This window comes from Biomphalaria glabrata, chromosome 4, assembly GCF_947242115.1.
Source record: "Biomphalaria glabrata chromosome 4, xgBioGlab47.1, whole genome shotgun sequence".
Taxonomy (NCBI): Eukaryota; Metazoa; Mollusca; class Gastropoda; family Planorbidae; genus Biomphalaria; species Biomphalaria glabrata.
Genome location: NC_074714.1, coordinates 6,913,254 through 6,935,781, shown reverse-complemented (window position 1 = coordinate 6,935,781; position 22,528 = coordinate 6,913,254). Strand labels below are relative to the sequence as shown.

The following is a 22,528-nucleotide window of genomic DNA, read 5'->3' as shown; positions in this document are numbered from 1 at the left end:
GAATCGACATCCTTAAGGCTCCATTCGAGCTTCAACTCGGTGGGCTGCGACTCCAGCGTGAAAATACGCCAAAATATCTAGGGGTGACCCTGGATAGAAAACTGTCAATGCTCCAGCACGTCCAGGAAGTTGAACGAAAAGCCTCGGAGAAGTTAGCGTTATTAAGAAAGCTGGCCAGCACAAAGTGGGGTGCCAAAGCTGACATGCTACGCACATTGTATCTAGGGGCAGTCAGATCACAAATTGAATACAGCTATACAGTTCAAGTATACGCTAGTAAAACTGCTCTCGAATCACTCGACCGGGTACAAGCACAGGCCCTACGATTCATTTGTGGCACCTTTAGGACAAGCCCAACAAACGCTGCTGAAATTTTTACAAACGTGGCACCCTTATATCTTAGGAGGGAGAGGGCAGTACTTACGGCCTACGAGCGCTATAAAAGGGGCGACTCTAGGCTACCCACCTCAATTTTAGTGCGACAGTGGAGAGAGAGGAACCGCATTAAAATGCGATCGTTCCTACATATAGCGGCCAATTTGTCAAATACAGCTGGACTCTCCACTGATAGAATTCCTATTAGAAGAATCAGTACGTGCCCTCCGTGGAGGAGATTGCCGGCCCCACAAATAAACCTGTCCCTGTTAGGGCAAGAGGGAGCCACCAAGAGGCGCTTAACACCTGCCATTCTCCAAAATTTGGCATCCATAACCATAAAATCCTACCCATCAGATGCCATATTCTGTTATACCGATGGGTCGGTAATGAGGGACCCCGATAGATCGGGGTATGGGGCCCTTATTGTCTACCCCGACCGGACTGAACCAGATAGGCTCTCTGGTCCATGCGGCTACGCTGCATGCTCCATGGATGCCGAACTTACAGGGATAACTAGGGCGTTCGAGGCCATTAGGGCCCGAATGCTCCAACGCGAGACTAGCGCCACTACGGTGGTGTTGGTCACTGACTCTCGCTCCAGTCTCCTAGTTATGGGTGGCGGCGGGGGAGGGTCGCCCGTAATAGAAGAGGCAATCGGCGCCGCAGATAACATCCGCCGAGCTATTGGAGCTGTCGTTTATATGCAGTGGGCGCCTTCACATTGCGGCGTGAGGGGCAATGAAACGGCAGACGCCCTCGCAAGGGAGGGTGCAATGGCAGCCACACACCTCGAAGCACCAAGCACGTACTTACAAGCAACGGCACAAATCCGAGCACTCATTCATGAGAAGTGGTTAAAGTCCTGGGAGGAATCCAACAGAGCACGTGGTGTCTGGCAGCGCATGCGTCACCCAGATCGCGACGATCCATGGTGGCGACTGAGGAGGTCAGAGCAGTCAATAGTTGCGCAGTGCAGGACGGAACACTGTCCTATTGGGGCATACTTTGCCCGGTTCCGCACTAACTTTGACTCCCGATGCCGTCACTGTGGAGAGAGCGTCGAAACAGTGTCGCATGTCTTGTACGAGTGTCCCCAGCTCCGCGAGCTAAGGGGGGACTTGCCTGTGCAGTCACTCGACTTGTATGGTAGCTATGAGGCACTACGCCGGACGGCTAAGTTTCTTGCCAGAGCACTACGGGAGGACTAGTCCTTCCTGCTCTGATTTTTCAATAGGAGTTCATCTCAGGTTAGTCGGCCATGACACGTCGGTCCTGGTAGAGCAGTGGTTCTCAACCTTTTTAGTTCCGCGACCCCCTAATATAATTTCCCACTAGGCGGCGACCCCAAACCGTATTTTTTTTCGTTTACAAATCAATAAAATTGTGATCATAATAAAATTTTTGAAAAGTGTTATTATTCAGACTCGCATTTATTTTCTTTTCTATTGCGTATTCAAACTATACACGTTCCAGCCAATGATAGTATGAAGGTTGAGGTTGTTTCTCTTCCACCAGGTCAGGAATTCATTCGAAACAACGAATGTCAATATCTGTAACAAGTCTGCCTCTGAATTTGGACTTAATAATTAACAAGCTGGAAAACCTTGCCGCAAAATGGCTAGAAATCGCGATAAAATATAAATTTGAAATTTAAAAAAATAAAGAGTTTATTTAAAAGACAGATGATTTGAAAATTCCTATATTATTTTTTGGAATATTGGTCTCTTTTCATCTTTTATAAACAGAATACTCATTCTGCTTATAACAGATGGAAATCTTTAGAGTTCTTAATAAGATGAGTATGTTGACAGTTTATGATAAAACAATGAATCAGGCTCCTTTACACGGGCGGGTATCTCAAACGAATTGGGTCCACCTGTTGATCCTGTGAGACTCCTGGGTTCGAAATGTATCGAGTCGTTTCCGCGACATGCGAAATATCATGCCGATGCTATAAACGTTTTTTATCCAGCTACATCAAAGTCGATTTGTGGTCCAGTGTTCGTGGCCTCTTTCAGCAGGCCACTGTATAAAAGCTGCTTCTGTGACTACTAAGTCTCAATTTTTATAAAGACTACTATAGTGTTTTTCCTGTTCATTAAGTTGTTAGAGTTCTTTCTGCAATCAAGTGGAGCTCAAAGATGGCATAATCATCAATTTAAAAAATCTACCAGTCAACCTTAAAGGGGTTGGTGATGGAGGGAAGCAATGAGCGGAGAATCATCTCTACCTCCCCTCCCCAGAATCCTGTGATGTCTATATTATATAATGACTCAGGAGTCATGATTGTCATTTTTTTCCCCATTTTGTCAGCTTTTCTTTAGCTAGAATCGTTATAGTTGCTATTTATTATAACGTCACCGAAAGCCCATAGCCTAAGGATAACATATACGTTAACATTTTCTAATTTTTTTCAAAATTAAGGTCGCTAATAAAAGAGTGCCTAATCATCCTGTGCCTAATTTTCCGCCTTGTCAAAAAGTGCCTAATTATCCTGTGCCTAAATTTCCGGGTGCCTAAATATCCGCGTGCCTATATATCCGGTGCCTAAATATCCGGTGCCTAAATTACCAGATACCTTCTTTTAGACTCTAATGTTTATCCGCTGCCTTTGTAAGTGAACTCCAACTGTCTCGTTCTGAAGCTGCTCTATATATATATATATATATGTATAGAATAACAAAATATATTTAATTTAAAAAACACAATTTTACAGACATCATATGATTTATTTATTTTTCTGTTTATCCATTATGATGAATACAAAATGTATCAAAATTTTTAAAAAGTTCTCCACTTTTGCAACTTTGGGGGTTGAAAGTATCATCGTCATACTTCACGCAACCTACCTCCATCATTTTTTGAGCTGCTGCCAAACAGCGTTCTGATTGTGGAATACATGCTAAGTTCATTTTCAAATATGGATAAAAGCAATCTTTGCCATTTATTAGACAATCATCATAGATAGCAAATAATTCACTGCATCCAGGACGATCAAAATCGTGATCAGTGTTAGGTGCTTCTTTTTTTAAAATACCCATCAATGGAATAATCTGAATGCTAAAATACAAAATGCATAAAAGCTTCAGCGTTGAACGCATCATGAGGTACCTGAAAAAAATATAAAAGAGAGCCATTTTTAAATGTTTTACACTGTCACAGTCTTAGTTGACATTGCATGATCTAAAGTTCACGTCATGTTAATAGTTTAAAAGACACGTGGAATTCCTGATGTAGAAAACAGGAAGTAGAATGAATAATGTTAGACTTAGAGGTCAGTCAATCAAGTCAAGCAGACAAGTGAAGTCAAGTTAGAAGTCAAGTGTTATTCTTTGGACCGTGTGGTCAAGTAATATTTTAGTCCGCAACGGACAGTGGCGACTTAGAAAAGTCTGTAGTAATTTCAGTTAGAAAGTAACTTATGGGCAGTTGTTGCCAGTGGTCTTTTGAGACATGTATTAGTTAATCTATATTTCTGCACAGTGTTACCCGCTGTGATGCGGACGTGATTTGTTGTTAACGTATTGGATACTTTTGATGCCGCTGTTATGCGAATAGGATTGTTTATTATTTCTTGACTTGTAGCACTAACAAGGAGTGCAGTGTATTATTATTGTAGTAAAATAAACTTCATGTTTGTCTGCTGAAACGGACTTAGGTCGGTTTGTACTATTTGTCTTGTCCCGTGTCTAGAGTACTTCAGGAAGCAAGAACTCAGTATTACACCATCAAACCTTTCATTGACATACACTAATTTCATATTGTTTTAGCGCCACCAAAAGAGAAAAAGACGCTTATTAGTTTTGTGGGGCCTGTCTCTCCGTCCGTCCGTCCCATTTATATCTCATAAACTAGAAGAGAAAATGAAAAATGGACATCATGATATTTTAGATCATTCAAAGTTCTAATGCAACGGCTACTTTTTTATTTTTTCAAAGTGAACCATCTAATTTTTAGAATTATGTATGCATGTAGATATTTAATTTAAATATGGTATAGGTTGCTTATAAAAGGATATTCAAATTAGGGCCTACTTCATAATATTAATAATGTTAGAACATAACGCTATAATAAGTAGTATTAAAATTTCATCATCATTATCATATGTTGTAAAATCTGGCTTATGTTGTTAACACAATTATGATTAGATCTCTAAGGTAAGCAAACACCTGATTTTCCATTCATCATTTGGTGTAAAAGTGATGGTTTCTTCATATAGTAAATTAATTCACCGGAAGTCATTCTACTAACACTACCCTGCAACCAAGGACGCCTCGGTGTACGGGACTTATTTAATTGAATAATATAGGCGTGGTGCGCGCAGTTGGCAGTCCTGTTTATATATAGTCTATGATGCAAACTAAGGCTTTTCTATTATTTAGATATTCCTTTATTCAGGTGTACATTCTGTGGGATATGTGATGCTGGATTAGCTTGAGTAAGAGACCTTGTTCCCAGACTTTGTCAAATGCTTTTTCTAAGTCAACCCACACAATTGTTGTTGGTTTCTTTTCTTGAAAGCCGTCTTCTATTTCTTGTGTGATGAAGGCGATTTGATCTTCTGTTGATCTGCCTTTTCTAAAGCCAGCCTGGGCTTCAGTGAGTAGGTTATTTGACTCAATGATCCATGTGAGCCTGCTATTTATCACTCTTTCCATCAGTTGCAAGTACAGCTAGTGAGGCTGATGGGACGGTAGCTATCCAGTTTATTTCTTGGCTTGCCGTGCTTTAGTATAGGGATCATAATGGCTTTCTTCCAGATGTTTGGAATTCTGCCAGATTTCCAGCTAGCATTGAATATTTGTAGCAGTTTTCTTTTGGCTTCAGGACCCAAGTGAAGAAGCATGTCATTAGAAATTTTGTCTGGGCCTGGGGCTTGTTTTGGTTTGAGGACTTTTAGGGATTCATCTAGTTCCTTCATTTTAAGATTAGTGGTCTTTCCCAAGGAGTAAGCTGGATTGTTTTCTTTAATTTTATCTTGTATTTCTGAGTTTACATCTTTATTTCTACTTTCATTGATTTGTATTTGTCCTACGCTTGGGAAAGCAACGAAATCAGGGGGTTTGAACCTCAAGAACCACCCTGTCTACGCCCATGAAATATATATATGAAAGAGAGAATGAGAGCGAGACAGAGAGAATATATATATATATCAATTTGACAGTAAGAGTATATAGAATGGATGGCTGCCTGGTCGTGCGGTTTGCGCGCTGGACTGTCGTTCGGATTTATCGACGGTCGAGGGTTCAAACCCAGCCCGCTCCCATCCCCCGTCGTCCTGCGGGAGGTTTGGACTAGGAAGTAAACTATCTTCAACTCTGAAGGAACATCCGAAACATATAAAACATTTTTTTAAACATTTTAGAACAATTTAGTATATTAAATAAATTTAAAGTAATATACGAACTTCATTTTATGTAATGTAGATGCAGTAGCCCTGAAACTACAGCTGATATACACACAATGTCTGAGTCCAAAAGTTTGATAAGCTTTGCAATTCTACGGGAGCCCCTTTTATCCTAAAATTTTCGTTTGCAGCGCCACGTGGCAAAGCTGCCCTAGTTCAATTTTTTTAAAAAGTTAAGAAATCCATGTTAAAAAATAAGATATAAAACTGAGTTTCGAAAAATGGAGTAGGAGGATAAGCCTTCCCCACCCCACCTAGGTGAGCGGTATGTCCTGCAAGGTGGCGCATCGGGCTGACAACTGGTGAAGGGGGTAATTTACTTTTCATGTGACGAAAAAATGTTTTATTTTAATTTTAGATTTAAATCTAGGATTTCAGTTTGAACGTAGTAGAATCTCAACGTTTAAATAAACCATTCAAATAAATTGAAGTTAAAGGCGTTGTTTCATCTTCTAAGGAAGACCTTTGAAAATGTGTTCTATTTTTAATCAAGGAGTCAGCAACTATATCCACTCAAAACTTTTTTAAACAAGACCTTTCTAATCGTGATTCTTGTCGAATTTCTCCTAGTATTACCAAATCATTATGTCGACGAATTTTCTTAAACAAAAAAAAGTAAAAATAAAAACTAATTAGGTTACAAAAACAGTTTGTGTGGAAACACAAACTAAAAATCGGCCTTCGAAGTGGTCACCTAGAGTTTTCACCAGAATTCGAACACGGGACGTCTGGTTCCAAGTGCTTAACCACTCAACCACAGCATTTTCATAAATCATTTAGTGTACACTTATATTTTTTAAAATAATAATAATTAACCTTATCCATACATTCAAAATGAATAGAATGTAACATGTAATAAAAAAAAACTAAAAAATATTTATTCTTTTTACAAAATTAGATAAATTGGCAACACAAAAAAAAATAATTCTTGACCTATTTTAGTTAGGTAGTGAGCTAGCAAGAAATGACTTGAAAGACTTCGATTAAGTCTACTTGGACCGTTTGATTGTCAAAAGAGCTGAACCGAAGGCTCTTCGAGCTCTAGGCTTGTAAGCCTGGTTGAACAACCTTTCTGTCTGGAAGAGATCCAAGTCAATGCCTATGCAAAGCATTGCTATTTCCGATATATCTGGCACTCCGGGCGCATGGACTAGAATGCATGGCCGAAAGCCGAGTACACCGGGAACATTCGCCATTTTCCTATGTTGTACCAAGCTAACCGTGCAGGACTCGTCATTGGTGTAACGGTCCCTTGAGGAACGGCTCATGGATTATCGACAGGGACGTCAGAGCTCTCTTTCAAATCTGCACCGTGCAATGGGAAAGCTCTCGCATTCCCTTGGACACTCCCACAGGAGTTTTGTTTTGCTATTCATTTAGCCTAATCACTCCCTCTAGCGATCGTTTCCATCCGAGTGCCACGTTGAGGCAGAATAGCATACCCGAGTCTACTTGGACCAGACATTCTCCTCGCAACATAAAAATGTATATCTCCAATGTCATTTGTCAAAAAAAAAAACTAGACATAGATCTAGCTATACCTAGTTTTAGATTTAAATCTACTGTCTATCTTATCTTATCTTATATGATACAGACGTTACTTCAAAAAATAAGATGATTACGTCCTACGCGTCATGCATATAGTCATGGATATTAACCAATGACCTAAATTCTGCCAAGTCACAAATTTTTCCTGGCTAGCTCAGGCAGTTCATTCCAGGGTGCGCAGCCATAGAATCACTACTGAACATGGTCATTACACTGCCTCCTTCTTATGTCTGTTCGTCCCGAATTTACTCTGTCTCTCTCTCCTCTTCTTAATAATAGTACAACCGATCAACGTGTATCACCATGCATTTAGTTCGAGGACCCCTCTGGATACGGTATACCACGTCGCTGATTCTCTTCACAATCCGATACGGACCTTCCCAATCCTTTTGTAATTTAGGCGATCTTCCCTTCCTTCTCTTTGGGTTGAACAGCCAAACGAAATCATGCTCTACAAACTCAGTAGAATTTGCTCTTCAATCATATCTGGTCTTCATGAGGTCGCTACTGTCTTTTATCCTACTCCGTGCAATTGCATGAGACTTCTCAAGTCTCCTAAGTTCTGTTACGTATTCGCTAACTGTCGTTAGCTTTTCTCTCTGTCTCGTTCTCATTCTCTCATATATATATATATATATATATATATATATATATATATATATATATATTAATTAGATAATTTATTTATTTATTTTTGAAGTAACGTCTGTATCGTTTAAGAAGATAAGGGAAGAAAAAGCATTTGTCCTAGCATATGAAACGAGGAATGTGCCTTTATCTTTGTAACTTAGAACTAGATCTAAGTGTAGATCTAGAAATAGATCTAAGTCTAATCTAGAATTAGATCTAAGTCTAGATCTAGATCTAAGTCTAGATCTTGATCTAAGTGTAGATCTTGATCTAAGCGTAGATATTGATCTATATATATAGAGACTAGAATTTACACGTTTAATCTTAAAATTACTAGACCTAGGCCACTGTTATGATAATGAATAGTATATATATAGATATAGCTCCTCCTTCGTGGTCAAAGATGAGCACATTTCTCATTTCCTATGGACTCGAAGATGGCTGTAAAGTCCAATGGGTTGTGTCAGTTGCAGATAGGCCTGCTTCTTCTCTCAGCTTGTTGTTTATTTGGCGTTCTTTTGCCCTGACCACTCTTCTTGCTTCAAATCCTGAGACTCCGAGACTCACAGCTTCTCGCCATGAGGACCGATCGTGAGCTAGTGCTTCCCAGCCGTGAATGTTGATATCGCATTCCTTGAAGGAGCTCTTGAGAGTGTCTTTGTAGCGCTTGTATTTGCCTCCTTGGGAGCGCTTTCCTTAAAAACAACTCCCCGTACAGAAATCGCTTGGGAATGCGATTGTTTGGCATGCGGACTACATGTCCCGCCCATCGAAGTTTGGACCTTTTTACTGTCGCATTGATACTGTGCATGTTGGACAGCTTTAAAATTTCTGTGTCAGGTATGTGGTCGGACCAATGCACCTTATGGATACTCCTTAGACTGCGTAGATGGAAGGAGTTACATTTTCGTGTGATGGGAGTATAGGGTCCAGGACTCTGATGCATATAGAAGTGACGGGAGGACTACAGCACTGTAAACTTTCAGTTTTGTGGATATGCTGAGTCTTCTTCGTTGCTACACTTGTTCTTGAAGTCTGCCAAAAGCAGCACTGGCACGAGCAATACGGAAGTCAACCTCATCTTTTAGGTTGGCGTTTGCTGATATGGTGTTTTCCAGATAGACAAACTTTTTGACATTTGCTAATTCCTAGCGATCTATGAGAATGTCTGTTTCTGTGACAGCTCTATTTGGAGGAGGTTGGTGCAGCACTTCTGTCTTTTTTACATTAATGGTGAGGCCAAAATTTTTGCAGCCATTAGTGAAGAGAGACAGGCTTTGTTGAAGGTCTTCTTCGTTTGCAGCACTAAGGGCACAGTCATCAGCGAATAGCAGGTCTCTGATGCAGTCGTAGTTTACTTTGGTTCTTGCCTTGAGTCTTTGAGCGTTGAATAAGCTTGCGTCAGTGCGATATCGTATGCCAACTCCAATGCTTTCTGTGCGAAAGGCATCTTTCAGCATGACGGTGAATATTATGCTGAAGAGCGTTGGAGCCAGCACACAGCCCTGCTTCACGCCATTTGAGACAGGAAAAGGCTTGGAGTAGTCTCCGTTGTCTTGGTCTCTTGCTTGCATGTTATCATGGAATTGGCGCACCATTGTTATGAATTGATCAGGGCAGCCGAATTTTGACATGATTGGTCAAAGGCCTTCACGACTGACATTATCAAAAGCTTTAGTCGAATGCAGTATAGAGATTTGAATCATGAATAGTAGACCTTTTGTTACCGGGTAATGCCATTACTAATGGTGTACTATGTTGTTCATATCCGATTCATTTCTTAATGTGATACTATTGTTTACATAATAAATAAATCTGCACCCCTAAGTTGTATGAAGATAAGTTATTGCCTTAATAATTAAAATTTTGTTAAAATTAGTAATATATATATTATAAATATATCTAAATATAGGCTCTAATTAGTCTTATTTAGACTGTCAAGTGTAGGCCCCAATAACTAGGTTGTAGTGCTAGAGTAGTTAGTTATTTTTGAAACTTATAACTAAAACGAAATTCGTATCGAAATTGTTTTTTTTAACAATATTTGAATCAGTATTCTATTCAATGAGTTAGTTAATAAATGAAAAATATATTTTATAATGAACCATTGACACTTTTACCATTGGGACCTTAGATGCTAATTTTTTGTACCAATGCGCGAATCTATGAATGAAGCTTGAGTTATTAATGAAGAAGTCCATGACCTTTTTTAAAAAAAAGTTATCTCCCCTGAAGTTTTTCATTGAAAAGTGGTGTAACTTTTTAAAAATCTGGTTGCATATTTAACTTTAAAAATTAGATGGTTCACTTTAGATTTTTGAATGATCTAAAATATCACGATGTCCGATTTTCATTTTCTCTTCTAGTTTCTGAGATATAAACGGGAACATACGGACAGACAGGCCACACAAAAAAATAGCTTCTTTTCCTCTTTCGGGGGCCGCTAAAAAGAAATACCTCTTTATTTTATAAAGATTATATAATTTCATTTGAGCAATAGATAGGCTGTCAGACATTAATCAGTAATTAATTAAGTAGAGCAAAACGTAAATTTTTTTCCCCGCTTGAACTACTCCGAAAAAGATAAATCTAATCAGAGTTAAAATATTCTTGTTTTGTGGTTAACATTAAAAAAAATAAGACAGTAGTGCCCAATTTTTCTATGGTGGCGGTCTATTTTAATTTTCAACACTCATGTTGCTGGCCATATCAACGAAAAGGTAAAAAAAAAAGATTACAAAGAGAGTTTGTGTTACACAAACTCAGAGGCGGCTCCGTCGAAGTCGGATCCCTGTCGGATCTGCATATTCGCAAATAATATTCAAGAGGTGATTTAGTTTTGATGTAGAATGTTTTACATGTTTCGGATGTTCCTTCAGATTTGAAGATAATTACTTCCTAGTCCAAACCTCCCGCAGGACGACGGGGGATGAGAGCGGGCAGGGTTTGAACCCTGGACCATCCATAAATCTGAACGACAGTCCAGCGCGAAAACCGCACGACCAGGCAGCCATCCGATGGTCAAAAGTAATAATGTTTCAAAGATTCATTTGCCGTAAATTTAAATTTAAATTAAATAAAAAATAGTAGATTAGTTTTAGTATATTAAAACTTTACAATCTTGATCAAAACGTTTGGAAATGAAAATCTACATTTTTTTTTACACTTTAAGTTTAGAAATTGAAATTCTACATCTTAATCTAGTCTATTTTAGTCTAAACTAGATCTAGAAATTCTGGATATAGACTCTAAAATAATTTTAATTAGAATATAAATCCAGATCTAGATATACTGTAATAAAAATCTAGATCTAGTTTAAAAAATCTAGATTAGATCTAAATCAAGATATCATTCCTTTTTTAAACGCGAGTCACATAACGAGGCTTAATAAACATTACTATACCGAGTTCTTTTTTCATTTCATTTTAAGAATTAATTCCATATAACGTCAGAGAAAAAAAAAACACTACGTCACACGGCCTAGCTAGACTAAAAATCGCCTTCATTGATACGAGCTATTTATCGAGTGTTCATTGAATTTGGTGCACCGAGTGCGTTCTTTAAGCATTTCATTTAAAGAATTCATTCTATATGACGTCAAAGGAAAAAAAACACTACGTCACACGGCCTAGCTAAAATAAAAATCGCCTTCATCATTACGAACCATTTATCGAGTGTTCATAGACATTGGTGCACCGAGTGCGTTCTTTTAGCATTTCTTTTAAAGAATTCATTCCATGTGACGTCAAAGGAAAAAAACAACACTACGTCACACGGCTTAGTTAGACTAAAATATGTTTTCATTATTACAAGCAATTTTTCGAGGGTTAATAGACATTGGTGCACCGAGTGCGTTCTTTTAACATTACATTTAAAGAGTCCATTCATATGATGTCAAAGAAAAAAAATTCCATTACCTCACAATAGGCTAGTACCGGTTCCAAAAAAAAAAGTCTTTATTTACACGAGATATTTAACGAGGGTTCATAGACATTGGTGCACTGAGTTCTAATAGAATTTATTTAAAAAGGATCAAAGCCGCATTGTTTTTTGCGTTTTGTCTGTCAGTCGGTCTGTCCGTCATCTTGATATAAAAAAAAAACAACTAATAAAAGTTATTAAAAATTGATTAACCTTTATTCTACGTTTCAAAACATCGCAATAATTTTTAGGTATGAACACAATTGAAAAGTTTATATAATAGATTGTTCCGTATGTTTGTATAAATAGTAAAAAAAAAAAAGAGAATTTCAGATAAATGAAATACCGTTAAGTAAATTTTTTGGATGGTCTCGTAAAAAAATTTGATGTACTACAGCCATGTGGAGAGATTCTGTTTTCCTTAAAAATCGGAACATAATATTAACGATAACTAGATTTTTTAATGTTTTAGGTAGAAAGTTAAATGTACTTTAAGAGAGTAGTGAGTTAAAATATTTTTCATAAAAATCCGTAAAAACATTATTTCGTAATGAGAAGATTATTTGTTTATTAATTAGAAGAGGGCGTTCAAACAATTATTTGGCGTTAGTAGATTTTTAAATAAATTCGGAAATTTCTGGCGACGATTTGTAAGAAACAAAATCCGGAACTTTCTTTATCAATTACAAAACTTCTATGTTATGTTTTAGCAAAAAAAATAAATGTCTAAAAAGTAATTTTCAGTAATCAATTCTAGTAAATTACTTTTTTTTAAAGCCCTGAACAACCTATTGTCGATATTTTTAAAATTTGTTTAAAGATGAAAATACGGAACAATTTGTCTGTCCGTCTGTCACACTCAGATCTCGAAAACTAGAAGAGATATGAAAAATATTATTTCATCATTAAATGCGGCTTGAAAAGTTTAGGTGCAACGGCTACTTTTGGTTTTCTAAAAGCAAACCGTTTAATTTATAAAATTAATTATGCAAGCGATTTTTTCATAAAAATACACCAATTCTAAAACAATTACGTAATTGTAAGGGAGGCAATGTTTCAATATGCTAACAAAGATGGACCATTATTGTGTATTTTCAGTATCACTAAGTCAAATATATTTTTAAAATGTACAGAAAATGTTTACAACAAATATAAATAATAGTTAAAGATGTTTTTTCTGGTCAACTAGCTGCTAAAATTAAAAGAAAACATTTCTGTTTGTTTATAAAGGCTAATAATGCATTTTGTATGTAAATATCACGCACATTTTTTTAATGGACTTTTTATGCAGCGATTTTCGTGCAGTAGCGTAGAGTCGCTACATGACTAGGTGCTAAACCAATTCCTTAAACTTTTTTAAAAAATCAGATTTTATTTATTTTTTGTTTAGTGCCCCCATCCGAATAAAAGAAGATTATTTTTGTGCGTTTTGTCTGTTTGTCGGTCTGTCCGTCACGATTAGAGATGGGAAACGAACCGAACCCGAACCGAACGAACCGAACTCGAACCTCACTTATGACCGAACCGAACCGAACCCGAACTTTGAAACTGCTTGGTACGAACCGAACCGAACGAACCCTCCTTTTCTTAACCGAACTAATTTTGCAATTTTTGCATCCCTTTTTTATATTTTGTGTTTTAAAAAAATAATTACTTAAATATTTTATTTAAATTCTAATGATTCCATTATACTTTGAAAACTTGGGAGGGGGGTGGTGGTATTTTGAAAAAAAAAAAAAGCGGCGCGCTGTGATTCCCATGGGTTTTTCCGTACGTGCCGACTCTCCCCCTAACCTTGAATTTTCGCGGGCTGTTTGCAATTTTGGTTTTAAGTCGAATAGGCGCCCTCTAATTAGATCTAGATCTAGATTCAAGATCCTAGTAAGTAGAAAGTCAACATTAAAATATTGTCACTTTTATTTGAGATGACTGTTAGTTGAGAGTAAAATATTTTTTGCCGATTAGAGAGTGTAGATATCTACAATAAGTTCATTTGTGTTCTAGTTTAAAATAAATTTTAATTATCTTTTATTAAGTGATTTATTTTTACAAAATTGTGAAGTATTCCATATTGGAATATTATCAGTGGCGTAGAAAGGATGGGGGAGGAGGGGGAGAAATGTAAAATCCCCCCGAGCCCCCACTTGAGGGGGGCCCCAAATTAGTGTTTTTTTACAATAAATATTCAATATTACGCAAAATGCAGGGGCCACCAAAGAGGTCCAGCCCCTCCCGGGCCCCCAAATGATGAAAAATTCCTATCCTACGCCCCTGAATATTTTTACTATTATTCTGTTTTGCATTATTGATCATCAGTATTTTTAATGCAGAGTTTCTCAAACTTTGGGTCCTCTCCCGTGGGTGGGGATGGTTAGTACCTTGAATTGGGGGATGGGGAGACGCAACTTCTTGACAAAAAGGGGTGTCATAGAGTGTGTGTGTGTGTTTTCTGGTGGCGGTAAGAAGAGGTTAAGCGATTGATTGGTGTTTATGTATTAAAGATGTTGAAATTAGCGTAATGCAAATGTGAAACTGCAGACAATCTTGAGACATGAAAGAGTAAAGACGTTGTTTTCTGGTGACCTAGATTTTGTTTAAATATCAGTATATTTCTGCCACTGTATTATTTTATAAATGTCACTGTGTGATTTTATGTTATTAATGTTGCTGTAGTTATCAATGTAGGCGTGGTAGTGACATTGGGTTCTTGTTACAAATCACTGAATAATGAAATGACGCTGGGTGTAGCAGACACAATAAGTAGTTTAATATAACACCACATAGTGAATACACCATACAATTCGACCCAGGAATGGTCAGTATTAATCCAACAGTAATATACGAATATCACAACTTAGTACTTATTCTATAACCAACTACTTTAAACATCTAACTCTACTGCTTATATCTTAAGTGACTCAATACAAGTGCTTGCTACAAGATCTCTATGTGGACTGACTGCCTTTAACTCTCTGGTTCACCTAAGGTCAAAAGTGTTCACCTTAGTGCAACATGGGTTGTGAATAAGATTCACAATATGGAATTAACATACACAATACAGAATTAGGGTTTCTACTCTATGGCACCAACTTTGAGGTGGTGACATTACCTATCACCCCCCTTTTGAAAAAAATTTTGAAGAAATTTTTTTCAGCTTGACGACATAATTATCATAAGTAGGATCAATTGGAATTCTTGGGGTCTATCAAATGTACAATTGCAGAGTTCAAATAGAACTACAAACTTCAAATAAAATATATAATATGACAGTGTTACACAAAATATTTGCTGAATCAAAAAAAATTCATACAAGGGCAAAATTCTCTAATTCATCATATTCTTGTAAGGCAATTCAAATAATTGTCTGAGTCAAATACTTAACCTCTCAAATAATTCTTTACATGTAGTTCTAATATATACATCAATATTCAAATGTGTTCAATATTTACAAGTCTTCTTCATAATAATATGTGCAAAGTGTGACAAAAATTTCAATGACAATCTCCTATGTCATAATGTGAAAAATTAATACAAGTTTTTTTTATTCACAATATCTATTTATAAAAAAAATCTTTGACACTATAGAAATGTTAGAAGTCTGGGTTTTTTTTTAACACCAATAGTACAATATGTACAAATCATGTAGAAAATGTTACAAGTAAGTCTCAATATGTAAGTGATAAGTATAGAAAAATTCAAAATATGTGTCAAAATTCAAGATTAAATTGATTAATGATCATTGTTACAAATTCAATGTATCTGTTTACTTCAATATGAGGTTTGACATCTCCATAAAAAATTGTTGTGCATTAATATTACACAAGTAAATATGTATAATTCAAGTATCAAAATATTGGATCAAAAGTATCAACATGAAATCAAAATAATAAGTATCCTTCATAGTGCTTTTACATGCACCTTATGTTTCCATTAAGTATTTCTCTAGATGCCAGTTCAAATAATTTGTAGCTAGTAATGGCAAAAGTTTAATGTTACATTGTTTATCAAATAATTATTGAGTACAAAGTTCAAAAAAATCTTTGTCGAAAAACTTCAACTGAGAAAATGTGTCAGTTGTGATACAATCTTTGAGGTTACATTAATTTGTTCAAGCATATACATACAAGCATAACATCATAATGGTTTAGTTGTATTTATTTTAATCTGTTGTGAAAAAAAATGCAAGTCCAATTTAAAAGAATAATATCAAGTGTCTCTTTCAGCACTTGAAATATCAAAAAGTTTGTACAACAATCTTCTTGTTTACATCAATGATTGTTACAAAAAAATATAGTCCATAAGAATAGTTTGACAAAAATGTTTTCAAAAAAATACAAGTGTATGTCAATATTTCATTACACTAATTAACATTTAATAAATAAGTTACATTATGAATCAATCTCCTTTTTCAATAGTATTGAAAAATGTGACTAAGTTATATAATTGTGATAAATGACATAGTAAAAAATTGCAATCTTGTTTACAATAGCTGTAGAAAAAAAATTTGTCACAGTTGTTCTCAATACAATGAGAAAAAATAATGTTTACATTGTATGGAAAAAAAAATTAAGCTAGGTACTGAATAAGTTTGGAAAAAAATTCAATGTTTGTTTACATTGTTGAGTACAAAAATGTTATTCTTGTTGACAAAAGAATGTGAAAAAATTGTTGGTTACAATGAAGTAATCAAATTCCAAAGTTTGTTTACAAATAGAGTTTTTAAAAAAATGAAGTCTTAGTTCTAGTTCAATGTTTACAAATAGTACTCAATGTTTACAAAATAATGCTCAATGTTTACAACATGACATCATAGCTGGTTGTAAAAATAATTTTTTACTTTAAGGTGTGAATCTTAAATCTTTGACATTTAGCAATACAAGTTTTGACTAACATGACATAGATCATTATCTAAGTCATTCTGATTATCTTGAATATATCTGGACATAAAATCAGCAATAACATTATCTTTCCCTTTTATTTGTTTTATTTCAAAATGGAAATCAGCTAGGATCATGGTCCATCTTGTAATTCTACTATTGGTATTTGCTTTAACATTTAGAGTGGTTAATGGTTTATGATCTGTAAATATTAGGAAAAATCTGCCTAACAGATGTCTTTTTAGTCGCAGTGTACACCACACTATGGCTAAACATTCTTTTTCTATGGTGCTGTATCTTGTTTCTGCCCTGGATAATCTTCTGCTAAGATATTCTATGGGGACCAGATTATTCTTATCATCTCTCTGCATAAGACATGCTCCTATGGCAGTGTCAGATGCATCTGTGTATAATTCAAATACTTTATCTTTACTGGGTATATGTAATCTCTTATCATCATTAAATATTTCTTTGAGTTTATCTACTGCTTCTCTACATTCTTTAGAAGCTGCAATTATTTTCTTATATGTGTCCTTGTTGCTGTTCTTTACTTTTAATAAGTCATAAAGAGGAGATATTAATTGTGTATAGTTACTAATAAATTTCTTGTAAAAATTAAATAATCCTATAATGGCTTGAATGTCTTTTTTAGTTTCTGGTGGTTTAACTTGCATTATTTTATTTAGGTTGCTTCTAGTAGGCCTTATTTGTTTGTTTCCTATTTCATAGCCTAAAAATTCTATTTTAGTTTTCCCTATATGTAGTTTATCAGGGGCTATAGTCAACTTGTTCTCCCTCAGCCTATTTAATACTTGTTTGAGAGTTTTAATGTGATTTTCCCAAGTTTTTGAAAATATGCAGATATCATCCACGTAGAAAACTACATCTTCTATTCCCTCCAGCAACTTGGCCATACATTTTTGGAATGTTGCCGTACTGTTCACCAAGCCAAATGGCATCACATTCCATTGGTACACTCCTACTAGACCTGGCAAATTGCAGCTGAACGCGGCAAACTTTTTGGATCTCTCCTCCATCTCTATTTGCCAGAACCCACGGTTCAAATCACAAGTGGTAAATATTTCTGAGCTTCCTATTTTTTCTATCAACTGTTCTGGTAGAGGTAGTGGTTCTGCATCAATCACTGTTTTGCTATTCAATTCTCTAAAATCACAGCACACACGTAGAGTGTTATCTTTCTTTTTGACTATTACTATTGGGGACACATATTCACTTTGTTCATCTACCCTTCTGATTGTTCCATCCTTCAGTAACTTATTTAATTCTTCTTTAACTTTGTCACAGTATGCTGTTGGTATTGTATAGTTTTTTTTCTTTATTGCAGAATAGTCTTTCAATCTGATTTTATGCTGAATTATGCTTGTCCTCCCTAGTTGATTTGTAATCACATCCTTGTACTCTCTCAATACATTTTCTACTTGCTCTTCATTTGCTGCTGGTGTTTCAATATGTTGTGATACAGCACAGGCATGAAGAAAAAAATTTAGTTCGCTATCTGTCTCATCTTCAAATATCTCACATTCTTCCGCATCATTGCCTTGTACTACCATAGCATGTTCTCTTCTGGGGCTACCTTTCAGTTTGTTGACATGTAATTTCCTCACTATTCCATTCATCTCAACTTCATATGTTACGTTTCCTACTTTCTTTTCAATAGTATATGGACCATCATAAAATTCTTCCTCATCTCGCATTTTTACGTAAACTGTATCTCCTTCTTCAAATTCTCTTAACACTCTATTTTTGTTTTTAATGTCTCTGTGTTTCTTTGTGCTTCTTTTAATATTCTCTTGTGCCGTTTTGACCGCATATGTTAACTGATTTTTGTTCTTCACTATAAGTGGGAAATCTTCTTCTTTAATCTCAAGCATGTTTTGTTTCCATAAATGTAATGGTCCTCTCATTTTTCTGTTATGTACTAATTCATATGGAGAGAAACCTGTTGATTCGTTCTTGGCTTCACGGTACGCAAACAATATATATGGTAGCATCTCATCCCAGTTGTTTGGGTTTTCCATACATACTTTGTCCAACATAATCTTCATAGATTTATTCCAACGTTCTACAATACTGTTCGCTTGTGCATGGTAAACTGTACTAAAGACTTGATTGACTTCTGTTAACTTTGCGAATGCGGCTGTTAGGGCCGCTTTAAACTGAGTTCCGTTATCACTGACAATGGTTCTAGGAAAGCCTATCATGGTAAATAATAGTAATAACGTCTGACATATCGTACTTGCATCAATGTGTTTTAATGGGAAAGCTTCAGGCCAGCGTGTGGCAAAATCCATGAATGATAATATGTATCTATTTCCTTTAGCTGTTACAGTTGGAAGTTCAGCTATATCCATGGCTAGTTTTTCGAATGGTGTCTCTACTGTATCTGTTTCTTGTAGAGGTGCTTTGTGTTTCCCTGTGATTGGATTTCTTCTTATGCACTGTACACAACTCTTAGTATATGCCTTCACTTCTTGCTCCATCTTAGGCCAGAAACAGTTGTGTCTTATTTTTTCTAGTGTTCTTGTGTAAGCCATATGTCCAGCCAAGGGACTGTCATGACATGTTTCAATGATGCTTTTTCTCAATTGCTGAGGTATTACTATTTGTAGCACTTCATTTCCATTTCTTATTTTCTTATGCTTTATAGCTACTCCATTTATTTTGCTGTATGGTCCTTCAATTCTGTTGCATAAATTCTTGCATATGTTCGAAATTGTTGGATCATTTTGCTGCATCTCAATTAATTCATCTTTGTTGACATTCATGTTTGGAATTATGGCCATAAAAGATTTGTCTTTCTTGTCATTTTTTATTTTTGATGTGTTCTCCGTTTGACACTCTATATGTACAGTATCTTTGTTTGAAATATACTGTTTGCCTTTATTTCTTTCACTGGTCACTTCACTTGTGTGATTTCATTAATATTACATCTCTATCTCAAATTAGTTAGTGAGTTAGGCTATATTGAGTTGTTCACATAAGAACTTTATTTTAAAGTTTATTAAGTTTATATATTATTATAAGGCTTGTCTTCGAGTCCGAAGATTAGTGAGGAATGCAGTTTTTCCCATGGCTGCGCTTGCCCAGCTGTGACCTACATATTTTGCCACATCCAGGGCAAGCATAACCACTGTTCGCAGGTGGTCGATTTAGTTTTTCTTTTCGCGTCTGCGTTTGTCCTCGGCAGCGGATTTTCTTTTGGTCTCAAATGTATATCCCGCGGCCTTCGGGAGTGAACTCCAACTGACTCGTTCTAAGGCCGCATGCAACCAGGTTCTCTCTTCTATGTCAGCTAAGCAAAGTTGACGCCTAAGTTGGTCTTTGAAGCGTTTTCGTGGGGCGCCTCTGTAACGTCGACCACCTTTTAGCTCACCAAAACAAAAAGACTGCCTTTGGCATACGTTCGTCTCCCATACGGGATACGTGCCCTGCCCAGCATAACTGTCGGACCATAAGAAGTCCACCTATACTATCCTTACCGGTAAAAATATAAAACGCCTATATTGGTTCAATTGTACTAGCTGTTTGTAAGCGACAAACCAACGACCAACTAAAAAAAAAGAGAGGGGGTATCGAAAAAAAAAGTTTTATTTTTAGTGTAACTTATCTGAATATTAGTATAATTACATGTTTAAAAATTAAAATATATTAAGTGGAGATGTCATTTTATCTTCTAATAAGACCTTGTCAACTGAAGACTGCGTTTTGAAGAAAACATTTTAAAACTTTTCCGCTAGTGTGATTCTTCTGCATTTTTTTTGTCTCAGAATAGTCGATTTTCTTCCATATATTGCAATTTATAATAGTGACGACTTATGTGTGAAAAAAAATCCTCGATAGAGACGTCTTTACACGAAGAATATTTCTTTAAAAAGATCACGCCCATTATAGAAGTACGTGCGCAATATGTAGGCCTACCTAGAATGTCCCTTGCATAATTCTATTGGCCAGGTCTGCCTCTTAATTATTAGATTTAATATGGCCCTCGACTTTTTTTTTATTATGATGAATAGTGTTTTCTGAAAGAAGCACAACGATATTAGCCTTTTTAAAAAATTCGCTTAGCGCCGAGTAACGCCCTGAATTAAACCACTTGCCGACTTGAGCGAAAACCTGCCGCATCTGCATTTCTATCTCCATTAAGAAATTTTTACAACGCTTTAAATGTATTTAGGCAACATTATTTTGGAAAAAGTATTGCCCATAGGCCTATTATATATTGCAAAGTATTTGTTTTATGTAAAAATTCAAATAAAAAAGTTTTAACTAATAAATTGCATTAAACCTTATAACTTAATTTTGCTATTACATAATTTCATAGCATCGAACCGAGCCGAACCCGAACTTTAGACCTGACCGAACCGAACCGAACCCGAACTATACTCGTCATCGAACCGAACCGAACTCGAACTTAATTCTGACCGAACCGAACCGAACCCGAACTTTAAAAGTTGGGTTCGATTCCCATCTCTAGTCACGATTAGATTAAAAAAACTAGAACTCTAAAAGCTATTGAAAATCTGATTTACACTTTAATGTTCCTCCCGTAACATCTCAATAGTTTTAAGTATCTAAAAATTGATTGTTCCGGATTTTTTTGTGCAAAAATAATCAACCCCAACAAATGTTTGTTTGCTCTTCTAATTTATATTACATTCAATTTCCATGCTTAAACGTTGCAAAAACACATTATCAATAATATGTTGTTCCGTTTTTTATGTAAATAGCATATTAATGCTAAATCAAAATCTCTATACTGACTTATATTTCATTAAGTGTAAAAATGTTCCAGATATTGTTTTACAAAACATGAATTATGCCTAATGATTGTTTGAAATCGCATAATTTACTAATATTACACTTATATTATTTGACAATGCGTCACTATAATTTGATTATCGATATCAAATTGTTTCGTATTTTCATCTTTAAACAAATTTTAAAAATATCGACAATAGGTTGTTCAGGGCTTTAAAAAAAAGTAATTTACTAGAATTGATTACTGAAAATTACTTTTTAGACATTTCATTTTTTTGCTAAAACATAACATAGAAGTTTTGCAATCGATAAAGAAAGTTCCGGATTTTGTTTCTTACAAATCGTCGCCAGAAATTTCCGAATTTATTTAAAAATCTACTAACGCCAAATAATTGTTTGAACTCCCTCTTCTAATTAATAAACAAATAATCTTCTCATTTACGAAATAATGTTTTTACGGATTTTTATGAAAAATATTTTAACTCACTACTCTTTTACAGTACATTTAACTTTCTACCTAAAACATTAAAAAGTCTAATTATCCTTAATATTATGTTCCGATTTTTAAGGAAAACAGAATCCAAACACCAAAAGTAAGGTATGAAAATCTCTCCACATGGCTGTTGTACATCTAATTTTTTTACGAGACCATCCAAAAAATTTACTTAACGGTATTTCATTTATCTGAAATTCTCTTTTTTTTTTACTATTTATACAAACATACGGAACAATCTATTATATAAACTTTTCAATTGTGTTTATACCTAAAAATTATTGCGATGTTTTGAAACGTAGAATAAAGGTTAATCAATTTTTAATAACTTTTAGTTGTTGTTTTTTTTATATCAAGATGACGGACAGTCCGACTGACAGACAAAACGTAAAAACAATGCGGCTTTGATCCTTTTTAAATAAATTCTATTAGAACTCAGTGCACCAATTTCTATGAACCCTCGTTAAATATCTCGTGTAAATAAAGACATTTTTT

At 35.5% G+C, this 22,528-nt stretch overlaps 1 protein-coding gene and 1 long non-coding RNA gene across 2 annotated transcripts; both read right to left on the bottom strand.

The window, feature by feature from the left end:
• Positions 1-3,086: 3,086 nt before the first annotated feature.
• Positions 3,087-6,033, bottom strand: LOC129925623 (uncharacterized). The gene is made up of 2 exons (XR_008777312.1): positions 5,786-6,033; positions 3,087-3,489 (listed from the first exon to the last, which is right to left on the bottom strand). It is a non-coding gene; the product is annotated as an uncharacterized LOC129925623 (long non-coding RNA).
• A 10,718-nt stretch (positions 6,034-16,751) lies between these two features.
• On the bottom strand, positions 16,752-19,547 carry LOC129925763 (uncharacterized). The gene has a single exon (XM_056026244.1). It carries the CDS (start codon positions 19,545-19,547, stop codon positions 16,752-16,754), a length of 2,796 nt encoding a protein of 931 aa, XP_055882219.1.
• Between the last annotated feature and the right edge of the window lie 2,981 nt (positions 19,548-22,528).